This window comes from Opisthorchis viverrini (genome assembly GCF_000715545.1).
Source record: "Opisthorchis viverrini unplaced genomic scaffold opera_v5_88, whole genome shotgun sequence".
NCBI lineage: Eukaryota > Metazoa > Platyhelminthes > Trematoda > Opisthorchiida > Opisthorchiidae > Opisthorchis > Opisthorchis viverrini.
Genome location: NW_008751745.1, coordinates 1,542,680 through 1,565,226, shown reverse-complemented (window position 1 = coordinate 1,565,226; position 22,547 = coordinate 1,542,680). Strand labels below are relative to the sequence as shown.

Here is a 22,547-nt window from a genome sequence, read left to right as displayed (position 1 = left end):
AATTGGCTGAAATCGAGTTGCTTTGTCTCTGGTTGGTAGTCTGTTGTTCGGAACCAGTGTGAACTATAACGAAGTTCGCTAGAAACTAATACAGACCTTGAGTTAGGTTCCCGGATTTGCAACAAGTTTTCCGTCCACGAGGGTACAGTAATTCGACTCGAGATCATAGTTCCTATACCATGTGATGTATCACCACTAGATGAAACAGCCCGGTTATGGCTTCGAGGCGGATTGCACCAAGTACCAGGATCATCATCATCACCCTGGAGAGTAAGACAGGAGTCAAGTGTAGAAAGGACTTCTCGTGCTCCAGGTTGTATATCAGACTCGTCGAAGCAACGGCGAACCACCTCCGTCAGATGTGTCAGTCGTGAATAAGTGACAACATTCTCGTACTCAACGTCTGTTGTTATCGGATCCTGCTTATGATTGAAAGTCAGAGTGAAGCTAATTGACATAAAACCATCTTGTCCCATTCGTTCCTCAACTGACGTGTACTTTCTACTATAAATATCCGTCACTGGGTTCAAACAGGATTCATCTGGGCCATAAACCATGGCAGTTAGGTTTGATATAGAAATCGTGTAGCTCTCCGGTTGAACGAACCCTTGAAGAGAGTTCACGGTCTGTTGATGGTCCTGCGGCAAAACCTCGGTTACTGTGCTTAATCCCGTACGGAATTCTGGAGTGGACGGTTTTGAAACCCCCGAATCGGATAACGCTGAAGTAATTCGGTTTTCCAAATGATTCTGCAGTACTCCATCCTCTGATTTCGTTAGCGGATTGAATGAAACGTTTATAAGTAGTTCGTTATTGTAACTGTAGTCCCATCTGTTCTCGGTCTGTTGATGGTCCTGCGGCAAAACCTCGGTTACTGTGCTTAATCCCGTACGGAATTCTGGAGTGGACGGTTTTGAAACCCCCGAATCGGATAACGCTGAAGTAATTCGGTTTTCCAAATGATTCTGCAGTACTCCATCCTCTGATTTCGTTAGCGGATTGAATGAAACGTTTATAAGTAGTTCGTTATTGTAACTGTAGTTCGCATCTGTTCTTGATTCTGGTAACATGTCCATAAAAGAGAGGAAACCAATTTTCCAAAAAAAGACGACCAAATTAATGGAATCCAGTCAGGTGACAATGAGCATTGCGAACACACTAGCCATCCGGTAAAGTCCTTGATTATCGATTGTGATCAAACGATCGATGGATATCCTGTTCAAATAAGATCAAGGCCAGTGAGGATGAGATCTCGCTGAGTGTGGCACAATGCCTTAATTTCGGGCGTCAGTTTCAAAGCTTCTTTGGATTTACACCGAAGACAAGTTATCATTGCGTTTCTCGGTCTGTTTGGAATCTTGACCTCGATGTGCGCTTCTAGTATCATTCCAATTCCGCAGTGCATCTTAACCAACTGGCCCCAACCACCACATGAGGTGCATGTAAAAAAGCTCAGCGGAAAAGTGAATGCAACACAAAAATCAGGTGCGGTCTCGAAATACCCAAAGCAGATTAAAATAAAACTTACCAAAGTAAATACGACGTTCCTTGAGTGGGTTCTTGAGGAACAATATGGATGTTGGAGATCACTGATAAATCGGATCACTTTTTTTTGCTTAACTTCGTTCAATCAGTGTGTACTAGTTTGGCACACTAGCGGAACACACAAACTAACTAGCAGAGGAACACAAGCTGTTGAAACATTTCATCGGATTGGGAAAGACGTGCTTAGGAAAGATCACCAAAAAATCCATTTTCGGTTGCACCAAAACCACGCACAATCGGGAATTTTTTGCGAATTGCCCGTCTACGCTCAACTCAACAACAATGCCTATTCTACACAGTCCGACGAGGAACTTTCTTCTGGTAATGAATTAGCCCTACGATTTGTTTGTTCACCTGAATTGGACGATTTCTACCACCCCGTTATTGTGTCAAGACGAAAGAGACGGTCACCAGAGCATCAGAAGCAGCCGATGGAGAGTCATAACAGACGACTCGTCCGCACCAACGCAATTCGTGAACCCATGCGGAAGTGTGGCTCACGCCTGTCGCAAACAACAACGGTGGGAACAGGCAACCTCAATCAAACTCCTAGCGACCAGACTAGATTGTATCAACGTTCGCCTTCAACGGCAATCCTGTTCTGCTCCGAAGATGAAAGCAATTCGTCCATGTTCAAAAGTTATCAAGTTGTCGACAGAAACATGAGCCAGAACTTGCCCGAAGACTGTGATGCCAGGCCCCCATCTCCATATCAGGACATAACTGAAAACGAAACCGTTTACTCCGGTTCCCCTCTGACACACGCCGATATGCTTCAATACAATGCAAAGTGGGACTCGGATTCTCGAATATATGAGTCAGATAGTTATCAACCCTATTCCATCCCCAAGTCCTTTGCCACTACTGCAGCAAAGCATGAAAACAACTCAGATCAGCTTCGAAGCATCGAAAAATCCACTATCCATGGAAAACTCGGTCACGCCAGGTCACGACTCCGGACAAACCACCATCCAATTGCAGGATATTCAGTTGGAGATGGCAAATTAGTCGGTTTGTTAGAACGAGTGGATACGGTCGAATTCTGTGGCACACGACAAACTTCGCGATTGCTTAACTGGCCGATATCAAGAACACCATCACCACTAACGAGTTGTAACGATAGATCACATGAGTTTGACCGCAGTCAGCACGCGACCGAACACACTGGATTCATGGTTTATGCTCTCAGGAGTCTTTGCACTATCCGCAGCCCTATCGCGACTCGTATAACATCCAACATCAGGTATCAGGTTGAGCCATCTCAGACAGCATGGTGGGACCAGTTAAAGTCAGGATTACTTGACGAAGATGCTCTAGACAAGGTTAACCCTGATATTTCTTCGCCAATAGTAGAAACTGAAGTTCAACCCCTCACACAACCAGAGGAAGCTACTCATCAGTGTCTCAACCCAGTCATGGACACGTATGCCAAAGAAATGTTTTCGAAGGACCATGTAATCTCAGAGGGCATTATAAGTCCACGGGTTGTCAACCTGTCAGTGCACGAAGACACTGATGACTGTCAAAATATTGATCAACCCGCTATTAAATCACTAAACAAAGAGTCCCCAACGAAAAAGGACATCAGTCGCCGGAAGTTTCGTCGGCGGGTTAAAATCACTCTGCACCAGGATCCCATATCGGCAGGAGCAGAAACACCCAGTTTGGTTGTCCGCCTGCGCATCAACCCTCGAGCAGATACACAGTCCGTCTTAGCCTCTGTTCAACCTGAAAAAATTCGACGGCAAACGGATAACATAAAATTTGCCAAACTACGGAATGCTCTACAGACAGGACGGCCTGCATCGGTTGGAGATATCAGGACCCAGAAGAATCTCGATCCCTGGATTCCGGTGGGTTGTATGCAACGTGCAATTGATTTTGGAGAAGATGCCAATTCCGATGATCGCGAAAAGTTCAGCGGTATGGCTGAGTGCCTCATCACCAGCCTATCATCTCTGTCTATTCCAGTTAGCGAGGTAGATTCTTTGGATAGTTCTTTCAGTTGGAGTTTGCCAGAACCCATACCACAAAGACGCAAATGCCGGAAAAAATCATCTCGTGTGGCAGACACCGTTATCGTTGAGGTTATGTCAGACGAAGATATCGTTTCTGAAGACGAATCTCGTTATAAAGAACCTAATGACCAGACAAACAGTGAGATGGACTACCTTGGATGCGCGACGGTTCCAAACAGGTTGGAATGCTCCAAAGAGCTCTACGAGCCATGCAAAACCACAGCGACCTACGATAAAACGCGTAGAGTAAAGTATGAGCTAATCTCGACACACCATGACCAAGAGGCCGGAAAACACATTTTAGATAGACAGCCGGGCACTGATAGTGTACTCTTACAACCAATTCCTACTCCCCGTAGCTCTCGCGAACGTTGTATTCATTACCACATCGAGAAAAACCATTTCACTTCGAAGCTGAAATCAATACTGGTCCCAGTGAATACAACAACCTGTAGAATGCGCGCCAGTAGCGTGGGAAATGAACGCTCGTTTAAGGTGAACGAAGTAGTCGACGAGCCTCGATACGAAAGGCTTTTCCGAACTCAGTCGGTGCCCGATCCGTCCTTTCTAAGGGAGTCAAGCAGGATCAAACTCGAGTCAAAACCGAGAAAATCCGTAAAAACCGATCAAACATCGTCTGACACGACCATAAGGTCGTCCAGTAATGTACAGCTGATAAAAAGAAACGAAGTTGTCTACCAAGGCACAGTCTCGCACTTCCGTGTTGACAAGGGGGAACCGAATGCTGAAACCCATAAAGGGATAATAAGTCCACAGCGGCGTCCATACAACAGAGCTGGCCAAAATGCCACCAAGTTCGAAAGAGTTGTTAGCCGGCCAGTATCAAGTACATACACAGAAGTCGGAGATACAAGACAGGAAACAAAGAGGAACTCTGCGAACCTGTTGCAAGTTGAGTCACCCGGATTGGTTTCAAAGGCGAGCAGGAGCACAGGAACAGTAATCGCTGGGTCACAAGTTCCAAGAACAAGAATGGTTACATGCATTACAAAGGATGGCGGTATGCTTGAAACAGCGACAGCCATCAAGAACAAGCTCATACCAAAGCCATTTACCAGGTCCGTATATACGAGGGGATTTTCCTTGCGCAAGAGACCAGCATTTCGCTCGGGAGAACTTACCATATCTGAGTTTGAAGACATGTGCCAACGTAATTACGGGAAAAACACAGCAACAACAATAACAACAAGGTCCAAATTCGGACTGGCTACACCAAACCAAAGTGGTTTGAATTCGCTGGCTGCCACTGTGATCAAAGGTAAATACGGCGGCCCAAAATCAGGGAACACTGGAAGACAAATGAGATTAAATTTCTGCATGTCAAGAACACGCTCTAGTGATATCAACCAAGAATTTGTAGAACCAACGAGAAATGCAACAAAAGCGGCGCGTAAGTCTCACGACCAGATGGAGACAAAACGAACACGTTTTGGTTTCCTCTGTATTGCTCCTGAAAAAAGCACTCCGGACGATGTGGTAAGGATTGGATAGCCATTAGTTCTCCCTTCTCGCTACAAGAATTTCAGTGTGTACTATTCACTATCTCTGTTAAGTGCTTATTTCTCTCTTCCTCCCCCCTTATCTCTCTCACTCTGTCCTGAAACTCACCATTTGTCTAAGTGTTCAGTTAATGTAGCCATGCTTTTCCAACCAGCCGTATTGTCAATATAATTGCATCCATGTTCTGGGCAATAGCTGAGATGGGAGTTTAATAGGAAAAAATCGAACCCATGTCAAAAAGGGATATACCATCGGATTCAACTGTGACAAAGGGAGGCATGCGTTCCCCTGTGTCGCCACACATTTCTCAATCGCTTTGGAAGTGTATCAGCCTACCCAAAACGTGACTGAAGGAATTAGTGGCGGAAAACAGTTTAAGGTTTACCTCTGGGTTAGGAAAGCACGGATGTTGAAATGAATGAAGTGCGTGGTTCAGGTTAGAGCGATGCTTGTTCGCCGTCTGTGTTGTTTTTGTTACTTTCAGCTCAAATGTACACAAGCGGCACTGATTAGTTGCGTAATAAAATGAGAACACGTGATGTGGCAATATTCACGACTGAGATTACATCCCACACCGACACAGTCGTCATTCTACAGCCCATGGATGCGTGAGTCACGGGCAATTCAGAGTTACAGTTTTATCACCACGACCCGGATGAAACAAGTCCAATGGGACAGAATATATATGGTAGTCCAGCATGAGCACGTCAATAGGATATAGCTTTGCTGTTTGACTGAGTTGCGGATTCAAAGGAAGACTTAGATGCAGATAAAATGTTAGGTTAGAGGAACGACGGACCACTCCTAGGAGGCTTGACGAAGATAGTTTGAAAGGTCAATTCAAACAGGGTACACAAAGTAAAATGGGCGGGAAATACGTAGTTGAAAATTTACGCAAACACATGCATGCTTTTGCACACTCCATTACTAGGTCCACCATTGTCAGATAAAGAGAAGCCTACTTAGATGGTTAATCTATTGTGACATGCGGACTCCCATTTTCCTATGCACGTTGTAGTCTTTGAACAGAATAAGTCACGTATGGACTGCCTCCGATCTCAATGAGGTCTCATGATACTAACAAGGTCGTTCAAAAAATAGAAATGTTCGCACCGGAATCTTGAGTCGGTTCATGAGTTTGTCATCTTCAACGTGCACAAATACTGCGGAGTTTGCACGACATGCTGGATTAAATGGGCAAGAAAACTTTCTCTATGCAACGGCCGATTGAGTGGTTACTTCGATATCCTAAGGCGAAAAACACCTAACGGGTCCCAGGATGGGTGGGGTTGGTGCGAAAATGTCTATGGATTTTGATCACTGCTCATAAACCAGTGAATAAAAAGGATGTTAGCCGTGGCACCCTTCGATACATATCTATTGTGTTAACTGAATGGAACTCGGGGGCTGAAACGCTGCTAGGTTGCTGACGCCTACACAGAAGCAACCCATGGGTCAAGCAAACTACAGGAACTTGCATGTTAGCTTCAGAACCACCGAAAACTCAGTCTACCGGTTACAAACGAAAAAGGCTTGATAGAATCTCGAACCAGTGGGTGAGGTCCTAGGGTAATAAGAAGTGAGCTACGAGTACAAAACGAGAAGCAACCTATACGAGGAAGCCTAATCTGATTGTCGAAATGAGTAAGCTGCATTCTTAAAACCGCTAAAATGGGACCAATCCAGCTTCCGTTTCACCGTCCTGAGAGTTGAATATGGTTTTGAAAGGTGGGAAGACGAAGTGAATTACGTGACTGGTTCAACAATTTAGACAAGTGGTGGTGACAGAAAGACACCCATGTGTGATTTGGATCAGATTTGGCTGAACGTAGCACCTGAGTCTCGATAGAGAAGTGTGAAGAATGATTTAAAGCTGCCAAAAAATTCCGCAATTCATAACTAATATGTGGCTGTTGTTAGACTCACTAGCTAAGGTGTGTATCCCCGGATGAGCGGGATGACTAAGGTTATCCAAAAATAGGGCACAAACTAGGCTCCTGTTTCCATTTCAGCAGACTGACAAACATCACTCTCAACAAACTGTTGATTCATCAGGTCAACTTGCCTCAAACTCTATTTATTTTCATTATTCTCATTACTGCCAGTGGCGATGTCGCCGAAAAAATCACTGGCCTTGAAGACCCGAGGTGCACAAAAGGTGAACAGTACGAGCAGTGATCCATCGAGAAAAAGCCCCATAGACTCACGCAGTAATAGTAACACAGAATACAGCGTCGTCGCAATGTCAGAAGATTGTCAAAGGAAACCCAGCGATGTCTCGTGGATGAAAGACTACCGACTCCATCAAGAGTATCCCACTCGTATCCACTTAGAAGGAGACAAACCTAATCCAAACGAGTTGAATCAGTTAATTAAACTTCTCCATCTATCGACATCGGATATAATCTTGAGACCCTACCGTATGGTCGCACCCCTGATGGCCATATCACATCGTACTGGGGCAAGTCCACAAATGCAACGAGTTGATAAGCATGCATGCGGTGAACTGGACGTGAATAGCAACTTAATTCAAGATGTTCTCTTATTCAGTCATCTGGAACGGATAAACCACGGCAATGAGGTGTTACTGCGGTGGAAGCTGTGTGACGAAAACTCACATTGTGCTACACAAGTTTATGAGGGAGTCGCTGTCATGCGACTCATTTCTGGGTACCTTGTAGCCCCACAGTATATAATCGCGCCAGAAAGCGAGAAGCGCCATGGTTTGTTTGTCGGTTTCACAATGAACTACGCTGGTAAATGGTGGGACCCCGAGTATATTATTCTTCCCTTGACAGGTGTGATTGAACAGATAGCAAAAATTCTTGAGGTAGAGAAATCGCACGATTGCCACTCAACTATGGCCACTTTGATTGTTCCTCACTGGGCAGGAAATATGCAATTACGGAGTGAAGAACTGTTTTCTAATGTAGAATGTGTCAACTATCGTGCAGCGATAAGTTTCCTCCATTTTCGCATACCTCAAACTGTAAGAAGAAACCATTCACTACGCTTCTTGTCGGATGTCAGACGAACAGTCACACGGCAGAGTTCTAGCATAAACCAAACTGGAACTAGAAAGCATGTGATTCGACCGCTAAGATATCTGGGGAAGATGGTAAAGGCAGTGTTCAGAGCTAAACAGAGCAGATATCAATCCCGTTGCAGAGCCGCTGCCATCAAGGAACAGCGAAGTGTACTTGCCCCGACATCACAAGCTATTTGGTCAATAAGAGAGCATCGATACAAAGTGAGCTGGAAAAACGTGGTCCTAGATGAAGTCGAACATAGTGTACCTATTTTATCTCCGATCAAATTGAGTGCAAAACTGAACGTTGGAGGTTACACTTTTCCAAGCGGAATGATAGGATCAAATGAAGTTCTATCGTACAAATCAACATTTATTCGACAACGACAGACATGTATCCCACTCGCCTACAAGGGAGAACATTCTTTCATTGTAAGCAAAGTTGGCAATCGAAGAAATCTGCCACTTGATAGCGGTCGACCCTACCTAACCAATCGATCGCAGAGTTGCGCTGAAATGAATACCATGGATCACCAGTTCTGTGATATTTTTAGGCGTCCAGTCACTCGAAAAAGCTATTCACTCAAGCGAGAAGCACGAAAGAACCGGCGATTGCAGGAACACGGGAGGGAACAGTCACAATTTCCATCCAATACACACATGGAACTGGCTTGGTGGGATCAATTTCAAGCAAAACCGCTGACCAGTCACGTAGAAGTCACTGTGCTGCAACCTTCCCCATCGCACAATTTCCATCCAATACACACATGGAACAGGCATGGTGGGATCAACTTCAAACAAAACCGCTGACCAGTCATGTAGAAGTCACTGTGCTGCAGCCTTCCCCATCAATTTATCTGGATATTGACGGAAGTGTGACAGGAGCTACGACAACTACAAAACAAAGCGTGGTGGAACGAATCGAATCGGATTGTGCGAAGATACCACGTGAAAAGATTTGCGCCACTCCGAAGAAAAATTACATCAGTCCCTCTGGAGATGTAGAAAAGGCGTCTGAGAACAACGAAGGTGAGATCATTTCTGCAAACAAACAGAGCCACAGTTCGACTGAAACACAGGCACGACGGAGAACCGCCAGCACCGGATCCGTTAGTATGGAGTCCTCGGTGGAAATATCTATTTCAATCACAGTAACATCCAGTGGAAGCAGCGAGTCCCTGTCGTACACAAACGAAGAAGAGAGTTCTGACGCATCTAGTCCTGTATTTGACACAAGCAGTCAAACCGGAGAAACTGTTGATTCCTCGCAGTCAGCCCAAAGAAACACGTGTACAAAAGACGAGTCTGGAGAACATGAACTGCACAGAAATGAAGTCACTAAATACCCAAGGGCAGCACAAGCATCCAGAGAAGTAGGTTCTCCAATTGTATTTTCCCTTTGGTCCCGAGTTAGGTTGTTTTGATGGCACGCAATTGTCGGACTAAATGTTGGAGTTGTAGGTAGCCTAGCCGTAGGTCCCCCAACCTGTCCCCTTTTTCTTTTTTTCATTATAAGGCTTTGTTTAAATAAACTGACATGGTTGTACGACAGCGAAGCATTAGTGTTTTCAGCTGTTGCTGTCAAGATACAACACACATAAGTACCTAATATAGGGCAGATGGCAAAATATTGCTTCCCTTACACTCTTGTTCACTACCAACTAAGTAACAGGAAAGGCAACCAGCAAAGATCTGATGAAAATGGATAGAAAACCGAATCCACAAAGGCTTCAAATGACTAACTATTCGACAGTAAACAATGAACACAAAATCCTAAAACTTACGGCTCAATGAGGGCGTCCCTAGGGGAATTGAATCTCAAATCATTCATCCGGTAAATTTAGGTAACATCATGGAACGAATTCCTAAACATAGGTGACCTGGCTCGAATTTAAGAATAATCACCTTAAATCAAATTGTTTTGATGCTTTTTTCTACAATGACATTGTGATCAGATGTTGACTAACTCACAAGCCTCTGGTGCTTCCCGAAAGAGTCGAAATCAGACATCGCCAGTCGAATAAATGAGAAACCAGCGTGTCTGCAAGTGCAGTCTGGGTGACCAATAACGTTTTCCTTACTTCCAGAACCACATAGCCGACAACTCAAGAAGACCAACCTGTGTTGAACCCAAACCGCGGTTTACGACGGCAGGTATACAAAAGCAATCTAGGATGAATTCCAGAGCATTGTTCAAATTGCAACACCATGAGACTTCCAGCACAAACGGCACAGCGACAAACTTAAGCAAGATGCCAGTTTTGAAAGAATCATGGACAGAAAACGGTGACAAACAACCGACAGTCTTTCATGATGAATCGAAAAGCAAGACGATTACTTATGTGGAGATCGACGTAGTTGGGCGACCAGATCGAGGGAATTATTGGCCTGGAGCAACTACAGATCCATCCACATCCTTCGACCTCCCACCAGTGTTCCTGAGTTGCTGTTACATGCAAAACAACCGTCGTGAGAATAAATAGGCCCGATGGGGTTTCGGTCCCAACTAACAAACATTACCTTTGTATAAACTTGCTACGCAAGAATACAGTAATGAATTGACGAAAATAGTTATTTCTCGGTTGCTTTGGCATGAAGCTGGGAGGTCACAATCGGGACTATTGCAAAGAGAGAGGGGGGGATAGATGCCAAGAGCTAAGGTATGACCAATCATTTTGTATAAACTTGCTACGCAAGAATACAGTAATGAATTGACGAAAATAGTTATTTCTCGGTTGCTTTGGCATGAAGCTGGGAGGTCACAATCGGGACTATTGCAGAGAGGGGGGGGATAGATGCCAAGAGCTAAGGTATGGACCAATCATTGGTAGTGGTTCATTATAATGTGATGGTCCATCAGGAGTGCTGTTCTTATATTTCGAAATGATTATGGCGATATGGATTTCCTCTAGAGTACTGCATTAACGATCTTGTTCGTTTCGTCAACATTTGGGCCGATCGTACTTTTGATTTTGCTCGCCTCTTATTAATTTTACTGACTTCGTTTGCTTCGATGAGTGCTTCCTCAAATTCCCTTGGTGGATGTCCACGTTATTCCGTTATATCTACACTTTAATTGGAATTTCGACCTGTGAGAGAGATCGGTCTGTGCTTAGAAACCGAGGAGCACCGGACATCTGTTTTATCTTTACTGGGAATCATCAGCAGTACGTATCGAAACATGGACGGTATAAAGCCCTTGATAGAGGGAAATTCTGCACATCTATAGGCAACCGAAGGCGCGACTACGCTGTATTCGCACCTGAGTGAAGCAGTACGCAACACAGGTAAATGCTGCTGTTGCTGCATGAAAAGTAAGGGTTTGTTAGCTCTTACCTCCAGGCACATAGTCCAAGGCGCAGGAAATCAATCATTTTCAAGAGGTTAGAAAACATCTGTGATATTGAAATCAATAGCTGTACAAGGTGGAAGGGAGCTGTGTACAAAGTATGAACGATACTGAATGAATGGCGTAGTCGAGGGTTTTTTTGTTATCGTAGTAGTCCACCAGGCACAAATGAAATACCCTCCTTGGATACCTTTGCATACGGGCTAAGAATCACAGTACGTTGCTTGGTTGTGGCTACGGTCGCACGGTCAGACAAATTAGTCGAATTGCCTTCAGAAGAAGAATGAAGAGAGCTGCGAGCACAGAAGTCAGAACGATACTTGATTTCATCTACTGGATCATTACGACGCAAAAGGCTCGGTGTGTGACCCAATTGTGAACGGTTTCTGACGTAACTGGGAGAATCAAAAACAGACCGAATGTAAACAGTCCTCGAGCTACACACAGGTTTATTAGTATGCACGTCCTCTGATGGTTGGCGCCGTTCTAGTCGAGGACCATAGTACCCCAACCCAGTACGAACTCTGGGAGGTAGACCACCATCGGAATCAACGGGCACGAGCAGTCCCTTAACAGCATGACGGCCAAGGCGCATCCCAGGCTTCCAGCCCATTCTTCTCATCAGACCAAAACCGAATCCCTATGGGAAAGGAACAGAGGTTAAGATATTAACTGAAATTCATTGTGTTGACAGAATTCTAGGCCGAAAAAACAACCAGACTGACAGATGAAATAAAAACTAGGAAAGTAGCTCATTGAGTTAGGTTTTTGAAACAGACACGCAACGCCCATGGGTTTGAGTTATAATGTCAAAAGCTATAAAATATAGACTATGTTATCTCATAGAAGATATCGTACTATAAGGTGGGAAGAGGTCGTGTCATTTAACATACAGAGTGCTTTGGATGGCTCGTTTTCATTAGGAAGTTGTAAATTACACACCAATGATATAGCCTGAACAAATAATCGGTACTTCGACCCACATGCTTGGAGTTTCGAACCATCTAAAGTAAGAATCTAAGTAGGAATCTGTTATCGCCAAAGCATTAGCTCCCTACTGTCGTTCGGCCGAGCTGTAACACGTTTCCAGTAACTTCTCTAGAAGTCATCCTGACGAGCCATTGTACCTTTCTGGTGTACCAAACCGTTTGCTCCTTCCTTCTTCCCATGAACAAATAAGTTCCTGAAATCCATACCTCTCCTCCCATCATACTTTCACTTTCTCTTGATTTCCAATAACTCAAGGTGGAGGATATGGTAACTCGTTTTGTTTGCTTGGCTGTTAGCGGCTAAGGTGTGAAACCACCGATCGAAATATACTTCATTATAACCCAATCCTGGGTTTTCAACTGCTCCCGTATAATCTAGGGCAATCTTTCGAGCCAGCTAAGCTTCGACAAAGTGTCACAGCTGAGCGATTATCCTTCGTTGTGCATTTCATTTACTGCTCAACAAGAAGCAACTAAGTTCGACCTTCCATTACGTTCAGTGCCATATGGTTGGAAGGTCCAACTGTTCTCTTCATCCTTCTGACGGATAAATTCGTTACCATTTTCAGGAGACAACTCAAGATAGCTCAATGGTTAAGACGCGAAAACACTGATCGGAAGGTCCGTGGTTCGAAATCAACCCTGTTTAAGCTTGGGCAACCGGGAAGAATCTCAATCCTCGTAGTTCCTTCGAGTTACATGGCAGCCGAACGATCACTATCATTACTATCATTATTGATCTAGCTGCTTTGAGTACACACTGTATAGCGCTCGAATTGAAATCAGTATATATTGCAATGCGACTCGAGCCAGCCAACTCGTACTTTAAGATTCTATTGCATATCCTGAACGCCATACCTGGGGAAGCCAATCGACGGAATAACAAACCAGTCAAGATGAGCAAGTAGAAGACGGGGCTAGCATCACAGTATTCGCATCGCACTGATTTGTCTGGCAAGGATAAAGCCGTAAGTAGAGATAGCTACACAGCTTACTTGATACTGACACTCATTTCACGCACCTCTCGAACGCTAGACACCCAGGCTGCTAAAAGATACTTGGATTTAAATAGTGCATTCAAATGCGGGATTGGCTTAAAGGAATCTATCCTTTTTGATGATCTTCAACCGAATTCGTAGCGCACAGGCTGTCTCAGGGATCAAGCTACATTCAAGAGGGTAAACTAATTCCTCCCATGAGTACCGCGAAATCAATCGACCTTTGTAATATACCCACTGTCGGTTTTACCCTGTTTCGGGTTCATCACGTGGGTGACATTCACATCGATGGACGCTAATTGCCTTGTCCGGAAGGAAGGCGATTCGGATGTCAGCAGTGTTTCAAGTGCCTTTAATAATATCAGTATTTGTTCTGTTTTCATTTGCAGCTGGCCTCACTTCGTTTGTTTTCCTAAATAATCGTCTCTTAGTAGACGGCATTTAGATGTTGGAAGACACCAGCTAGAGGTGATAGCACATATCAAGTGGAGTCACTGGGAACATGTAAAAATGGCTAGGGAGAGGAAGCTAGGAGATAGTAGGTTACCTATGGTGTATGGGACGTGGGGTGATACATCACCGGTCCGAAGTTGAGGTTAACCAACACACAATGCATACTAGGGTAAAACCTCAAAAAGAAACCACGTTGAGAAGCCGGTTCCCAAAGGAGTCCGACAAGTGGATCTCCTGCCGCTTCACCGTACATGGAAAGACCATTCTCCACTTCCAGAGCTCACATCAATCCTCCTGTAGGCACACGATTCCTCCAAAGAGAAGAGCTGTGTACGTAACACGGTAAAAATTTCCCCATTGTCAAAGGAGTGCCCACGATATCCTCAACAACCAGCTCATAATAGAACAAATCAGCAGCTGTCTGGACTTGCCTATTTTCGTTTGCTGTGCACCTTTGGGTTGAGGATTGCTTTTAACTGACACACGCAAGATTGTTCACTATACACATTCCAAAGAGCTGCGGGAATGCGTGTACGACGAGATTTTCGTTTGCTGTGCACCTTTGGGTTGAAGATTGCTTTTAACCGACACACGCAAGATTATTCACTATACACGTTCCAAAGAGCTGCGGGAATGCGTGTACCACAAAGCGCAATTAGACAGACCAGTTTCAGTTTCAGAACAGCGACAGAACAGAAACGAAATTGCCGTACACTTTAAAGCGAAAACTTAAGAGGCCGATCTAATCAGAAACAAAACCTTGACAATGAATCATCGGAAATCATCAGCAAGTCAATTGCCAATTTCGGCGAATAGACCAACAGCCACCTGATCAATTACCAATCAATGCACCCGAGCTACCAATATTCCACCACATCAGCAAGGCGGTTTCAGCCAAGACAAACTAGACTGCTAAAACTGTAGTGTAAAAATGCCCTTATTTAGAGAACACTGTAAAGAGAAAAGAAGTTTAGAGTGCTGTTTCAATCCAGTTCGGTTTTTGACCATAAACCGTATACCAAGGTTAGTCGGTTCAAGCTGTTACAGTTTCTTACATGGACGACAGATTCAGCTGGGATTAGGTTAAGTCTGCTGTTAAAACCCGAATAGTTCCCAAATGAGTGCATTTCACGATTGGCTACAATTTCATTCTCCTCCTCTCAATCGTTTTCCCGGGAAATCAAGTCTTTCGGACTTCCGTAGCTCATACAATCACTGACTATTCAAAAGTTGAGTCAACGTCCATTTCAATCCACTTAAATGCTAATTCATGTGTGCTTTTGTGTCGCTTTTATCGTCCTTTTTTATACGTCTCCGACCACCGTGTCTCATTTCCCCTGTAATTTAGATCTGTGTAAAGAAAGTAAAAAGGCCAGGGACAGGGAGAGATGCAAGGAAAACACCCACGCATGGAATAACGGGTTGACTGACGCCGAACTCCTCAGTGTTACTAAGAGGGAACTTTGGATACCGCGTTTGTAAGCAGGATACCACAGTGGTTTTCGCAAGTTTCTCACGCCGTTTTTGGGCATTTGAATAAACAGGAAGGGGGTCCATTCCACTGGTACCTCGTCTCAATGTCATATGGTTCATAGTAGGTTTCCCCACCTTTGAAGAGAGCCATCCGAGTCTGGTATCTAAGAATGCTTAAGGAGTGATATTTTGCTCATAAAACATTTGACCAGACTCCATTCCGGTTCGCTCCGTGTCACTATAGTACATGTTGTGGGGACCTAGCCGGATTTTCTCCTCGAAGTGTTTGCGCCATTGCTCAAGACGGTATTTCTGTAAGCAAACTGACGATGATCTCATGTGGTCGAATTAATTAGAAAAAATGCGTGATACCTGACTGCTACAAAATCATTCTCCATCACTTGGGCTTTCGCTGTCAATCGACATTCTCAGTCCAGTCTGAGACTAGTATTTTGCGTCGTTGGCATGCGCCACCAGTCATTTGCACGTTAATTATTTCTGTTATCACCAAAAGCTACCGATCGTGCCATTTCAGCAATTTCGGAAAGCTCTACTAGAACCTTAAAACAGTGTACCACTTTTCTACATTTGTCCCTAACAACTTTTGGACGAGCTCAGTACGGTTTAAGAAAGTCTATGGAGGTGATGAGACGAGCGACGTTCCATCGATCTACGCCATTCGGAAGGGACGCTCCTATAGCACTTGAGTTAGAGTTGTTAGTGAGAGTTGATGAACAAATAGCTTCACGGGCGAATGATGCTGTCCGACTACCCGGGACAGAATGAAGGGAGTCTGGTCGAGAGAGCAACATGACGTTGACTCAATGAAGAAAGGTAATGGGTGACTCTGCAGCCCCAAACCGATACTTCTACCCTCAATTCGGGTATTTGGGCTTCCCAAGACTCTGTCCTGCATCAATGACTCAAAAGTACGGCCCAACTAGCTGTAAGGAGCTGAACAAACGCGGTGTAAGTAGGACATATCCTGGACTTCTGATGTTGTTTGCGTCCAGCAGATGCGTTGGAACCACATCAGGTTCCTGGCAAGGTTTAGTAGTTATTCGACCAACTGCACGATGAGTCAGTGGTCATGACAGATGCGGGACGATCGGAACGCGTGGTTTTAAGGGCGGATCTTATCTAACCCGTCCGTCCATGGGAGGTTGCTGGCAGCAGATGGCCAGAAAAAGTTTGGAAACGTTATTATACGTGTTACCATATATTGTAGATGGAGTTTATTGGATTATTGTGACAACTTCAAAACTAATTTGCTCAGTACTCAAATCAGATACCTCCTGGAAAAGCTACATGACAAAACCAGGAAGCCAACCATCAACTAGTTATTAGGAGTGCCTCTTTTGGTAAGAGGAAGTTTCCTAGGGAGTGGTTTGTTATTCTACTGGTCCGGTGCCGTAGGCAGACATCAATCCAGCCATACTTTTTCATCCTATGAGCCCTTCGAGGTTTTTAAAACTCCCTTGGAAAACTTATAAGGTTGATGAAAACTCTTCGACATCCGTTCAGCTGTAGCACCTCTTCGATACCTAGCTGCCATGACACTCGAAGGTTGCACGAGGGCTGGGATACTGCCACGTTGCCCAAGCCTAGACAGGGGAAGTCGAGAGGCAGAGGTCGGGTTCGAACCACGGACCTTCGCGCTCTAACCACTTGGACCACCTCACCATCCGCTCTTATGGCATCTATCAGGTGGGTCTTATTTTCATCTGTTCTAAAAAAACATCTCCATTAAGGAAGAAAGCATTCACCTGGCCAAGGTTTTCCGCATTTTGAATCCGATTAGGAAGGAGTAAACACACCAGAATCCTGCACTTGTTTCAACTTAATCTACACTTAAGGTGACGTCGTTGCCTGTTCTGTACTCTAACTGAGGATCGATTCTACTCAGGATGACGCTGATGCTGGCGAATGGACCCAAGGAATATGGCTTGCTAAACAGCTTTGTTCAGAGAAATTACCTTTTACCGTTCAAGAGAGACAACCCATGCTTGCTGCTTTAGCAAACCAAATAGGAGACAGCTTCACTGTAGGAATCCTGTAAACTGAAGCAAGATATGCGGATATGCGGTATAGTAATATGCTATTTCGGTAGACTTGAAAGTTTTCATTGTATTATCACCGTCAAAAGTGCTTCTTATCTCACTGCAGGGAAAACAACACTATAGCCAGTAGACGTATGCAGAACTTTTCACGCAATTCAACTGATCGTCACATAATTTTTCAGGAGTTATACTGAGGCAGTTAGTACAGTGCATGCAGAAAGAAAGGGCCTATAGAAAAAACAAACTTAACGCTCACACTGAATTGCACAAGATTCACGATTCGAACCCACCCCTGGCTTTTCAACTCCTCTCTTTTCGAGGCTTTGATGGTACCCGGCAGTAGCCTAATTCTCGTGCTCGCCTCAAATGATAAAACGATGGCACCGAAATGGCACCATGAATAAATGACAGAGTTTGTGCCGTTAGTGTTAACTCCAAAAGCATTTAAGACCCATTCGTGCGTACCTACCGTTGACCCTACCAACCTGAGAAAGTTTCACCTGGAACTGCCGCACCCAAAACTTGCGTTTCCGTCGAGAAGACCAGGTGAAAAAAATGTACCGACATTTTTAATTGCGCTGTTTCAGACTGCAAACCAACGCCACTGTAGCCCAAGGTTGGGTAGACATGTGCGACAGCACTGTTGACGACAGACTTGCTAGGAGTTGTGATTCCAAAAAATACAATCGTCTTGTGTATTCGCACAGAAGATTACAGAGGCAAAGTACGTAGAGCAAGTCGCGGAATAGAATACCGCAGTGACACTCTAAAAAGCTAATTGAGAAATGAACAGAGCCACAAGGGGAAATTCCCATTTGGACCAAATGATAGTGTACGACATATATGAGGTCACAACAATAAAAGCGATGTAGCAACAGTTATTAACAAAATTCTCACTTTTTCCTTTGTTTCCCTGCGGAACAAGGCACTCTTATCCAACGAAGGATGTGGCAGATCAATAGATTCTTCAGTACGCTGTATATGAATCAAATCTGTGGTATCACGAGCACTACCCCAGTGCCCTGTAGGAGTTGGCCCCACACTAAGCTCCGTCTCATCCTCGTATGTGTGCATATCAATATCCCAGTCAAAGGAGCCCGGTTCGTCAAAAAATTCCTCCTTACGAAGTGGGTCCATTTTACGCCATGTACGTTCGTCCGTATGGAATACCAAGCCCGGACCACCCTTTTCCCAAACCAACTCGATTTTGTCTTCATACTTGAGGTTCGCCTTGTCACGTCGTTCCAGTTTGTACGGGTCGTCGTGCAACGCTTCGAAACGTTCCCACTCTTCGCATGGCTCGTCTGGTTCGTGTTCGGGCAGACATTCTTCATCTGAAGATTCTGTATTACAACCCTGTCGTTCGGGTAATTCTGGAGGATACTGAAAAGGATTGTAAAAAATTCAGTCGAGAGAGAATTCGTGCTGAAATTAGCACAGTGGAACAGAAGCAACACGAAAAGAAACACCCTGAAAGGCATCGAAATGGCACTTGACATTCCAAATGTAGACCATTCTTACCAGGATTTTACTCTTCATGGGCATCAAAACATCGGTTTCCACTACTAATGCATTACACTAATAGCGGCTATTAGAACTACGAGCATTTGTTCTAAAAATTCCTGGTGGGAAAAGTAAGGGAAAGAAAAGAGAAGAGGTTTTTCTCAGCTGCAGCGCCCTTTCGGTGCATAGCTGCCATGCTACCCGAAGGAAGCACGAGGGCTGGGATACTGCCAGGTTGACCAACTGAATCATGAGGCGGCCTGTGTGCAACATATTCAGTTGTAGAATATCATAAACGAGAGATTCAGCTGAGTCTCTCGTGAAAACCAAATTGATTTGCAAGTAAGGAAAATGGATGACGGGGTGAAATCTGTGGAGTGCAGACAGTTCATATACAGGAGCTCTGTTTGGGAATCAACAGCTCTGAAATACTCGTGGATACTCGGTAGTAAGTGTCGAACAGTAAAATCGAAATAATCCTAGTCACAATCAGCTACTGGGTGCCTGATGTGTTGGAAGATCAATGTTCCCACTAGCATTGCGGAGACCATTGTAAAGACTATAACACAATTTTACTCGAAAAGTAAAACTTACCTCGGAGGTGAGTTTTCTAGTTTCTGTAAAATCTGAATAATCTGCATCATCGATTATGCGAGTGCCATGGCCAGATCGCACTTCGGCAGGCAATATATCATGGAATGGCAGTAAGCCCATCTGATTAGGTTCACTATAATCGTAGGGGACCGCCCCATAACGGCGTCGTCTGTCAGCCGGGGAGAAATTCAGCTTCAGTTTTGAAATTATCGAACTGTCGAGTTGGCAGTTTTTAATTAGGTTGAAAAAATGAGACGTCGGTGTACCCACGTTTCCTCGAGGCATCCATCCGGGCGGCTTGAATTCAAGCAGGGCTTGTATTGCTGTCGGTGTGAACAAGAGAACTGGATAACTTACCTGCAAATTCCGTCGCATGATTATCCCACTGAATTATCTGTAGTCGACAACATACTTCTAAAGGGGTTTCATCCTCCTTCGCATCTGTACTAAGCCAGTGCGTTTTATCGTAACGGCGAATAAATTCATCGGACAGCCGATCCGGTAATGTCAACAAGGCACAAAACTGACGTTTATCCCGCCTCGTCTTATCCTTCAACTGTTTTATCAGCGTAATACTTGACAGTTCGTAGTCCTCTGAGGGTTCTACTATTTGTGGACGGTGTCGAAAGTGGAAGCAAGTGAACCTGGACGATTCAACATATTGTGAGAAGAAGTTACGCAGATGGCATGCATGATAAGTTGGTGGGATTTGACTGACATAAATGAACTGCAGTCTATCGACAGAGGAGCTGTCCATAGGCCCTTCAACTGAACCACATTGGGACCTGACAAGAAAACGAGAAAAGTGTAACAGTGGTCACGCTAGTTTGTGGTTAATATAATGATAATAATAATAATGCAAGTGGATAAGTAAATGGTGGTGGGCGATTTACGCGTCTTTGAAAGTAGCAAAACCCAAACTACGGGCATCACTCCCGTCACTCCAGGCCTCTGGGTTGGAATTCCGATCCCTCGCCCAACAAACATGAATTAACACAAATTAACGGAACCCGAGTGTTCTCGTCACAAATTGACGGCTCCATTTTGAAACGTCCACGGTCTTAATGGGAACATTAAATCCATCCACCACATCCCATCATCCTCCACTTCGTCTGCTCTTTCTCAGTGAAACACAACTATCGGGCAACAGTGGGCTCACACGCCTTCAACTTCCCCGTTCCCACCACCTTGTCTTCTCAATGCACTAGTTCTACAGTTGTTCGCCGAAGTCTTAGCTCAGGATTGTCCTACCTCACCCAATGTCAATGATAACACACAACTTTCCTCTATACTGAATGTCCACTTCGAACAAACCACACAGCCCAACACCACTGCTGAACTTTGTATCGTCGGAGACTTCAAATTCCGCAAATTTGGAATGCCTTTCTTAAGGTTCACACTTTTCACCACCAATCGTTCAGCTGTAGTATCCTTTCGGTTCCCAACTGCTATGTCACCCTAAAGAAGCACGATGGCTGAGGTACTGTCAGGTTGCTCAAGCCTAGACAGGGGAAGTCGGATTCGAACCACGGTCAGTAAATTCGCGATCTAACCACTGAGCCATCTCACCATCACCACGACCAACACGATTATGGACCGAAATATACTAGCATTGGAAACTGGCGCTCAAGTGACACATAAGAACAGGAAATGAAGACTCCGAAAAAATGGAAATAAAAGAAGTGAGAGTTTATTGCAAAAAGATGAGCGCCCCTTGGGAAAACAGCCCGCTTTATTACACAGGCATTGGTGATGAAATAGCTGAAGACCATGAGGTCTTCACTTTGGAGAAGCCAAGTTTCACGGCCATATGGAGAGACTATTCTCACGGTCATCTAGTGAATAGGGCCCACTATTACTCGCACATTAATAAAACCCTTTCGGTAGATAGCCACCACACCACCCGAAAGAATCATGAGGGCTGAGATAATTCCAGGTTACCTCAGCCTAGAGAGAAGTTGAGACGCCGAGAGTGGGTTCGAACCACGGACCTTCCGGTAAGTAAGTTCGTGCCTTAACCACTGAGCTACCTTGAGCCCAGTAACCTTATTGGTATTCGCTTCTGACGCCAAAGATAACGTGCACATATATGCCAAAATGACAAACCTCTTGGCTCTCAAGTTTCAAAGGATCGCAGGAGAGTTGAGAATGCCGAAATAAGATTGGAGGAACTACTTGAACATCAAGGTTTTGAAGGCCTTCCAACATTCACCCCATTATCCCGTCCATCATTTGAGTGGGCACTTTGACGGACATCACTTTGTGAACAAAAATCTTGGAAACCCTGTCTACACTCACAGGCCCGCAACTCCGAGAAACTTACACTGGAAAACTTCTGAGACATTCCCAGCTGAGTAAGCGTGTTAACGAAAACAAACAGGTTAACAGAGTCGAATACGCCCTCAGAATCTAGAATCACTAAAATTGTGGATTTTTTTAAAATACATATGACGTTGTCCTAGCACATAGCGGAGTATGAAGATACCGTCAACGCTTGCTGCTCTCGAGTCAGTGCTTCACGTACCACTGTAAGGCGACGAAGGACAAGTTGTGCGCCAACAGTCTCGTTACGACTGGGGTCAAGCTAATCTCCGTGTGATTACCGCATCCACCACCGGTTCCTTTTTAGAAAACGTGCACTATTGCTGATTATTCTGGGTTCTCTAAGAGGGTCTCGTTTAAACAAAATGGAGGAAAATGGAACAGGCGAATGCTGATGTAGAACTTCATCCTCATCATTGAAAAATGCAAGTGCTAGGTCATCCAGACCAGGAGATCGGTGGCACCTGAAAGGTCATATGCTATCAAAAACAACAACCAATCATCCGGCCTTCGGTGCACACCTGCTGTGTCACTCAAAGGAAGCATCAGGTCGAGATGCTGTCAGCTTGCCTAATCCTAAACGGGAGCAGTTGGCTGAGTTTGAACCACGTGCCCTCCGGGCGAGATGGCTCAAGTGGTTAGAGCGCGAATTTACTACCGGAAGGTTCCGTGGCTCGAACCTGACCTCTGCCTC

The 22,547-nt window shown here is 44.7% G+C and overlaps 2 protein-coding genes across 2 annotated transcripts; one reads left to right on the top strand and one right to left on the bottom strand.

Moving 5' to 3' along the window:
* Nucleotides 1–1,367: 1,367 nt before the first annotated feature.
* Nucleotides 1,368–10,678, top strand: T265_05020 (hypothetical protein; the record flags this gene model as incomplete). Its single annotated transcript, XM_009169910.1, is given in 4 exon segments — nucleotides 1,368–4,974; nucleotides 7,190–8,673; nucleotides 8,688–9,485; nucleotides 10,200–10,678. 4 exon segments carry the CDS (start codon nucleotides 1,368–1,370, stop codon nucleotides 10,593–10,595), a joined length of 6,285 nt encoding a protein of 2,094 aa, XP_009168174.1.
* Nucleotides 10,679–11,507: 829 nt separating this feature from the next.
* Nucleotides 11,508–20,224, bottom strand: T265_05019 (hypothetical protein; the record flags this gene model as incomplete). The annotated part of the gene is made up of 5 exons (XM_009169909.1): nucleotides 11,508–12,101; nucleotides 18,332–18,817; nucleotides 19,532–19,854; nucleotides 19,889–20,125; nucleotides 20,176–20,224. 5 exons carry the CDS (start codon nucleotides 20,222–20,224, stop codon nucleotides 11,604–11,606), a joined length of 1,593 nt encoding a protein of 530 aa, XP_009168173.1.
* Nucleotides 20,225–22,547: the final 2,323 nt, after the last annotated feature.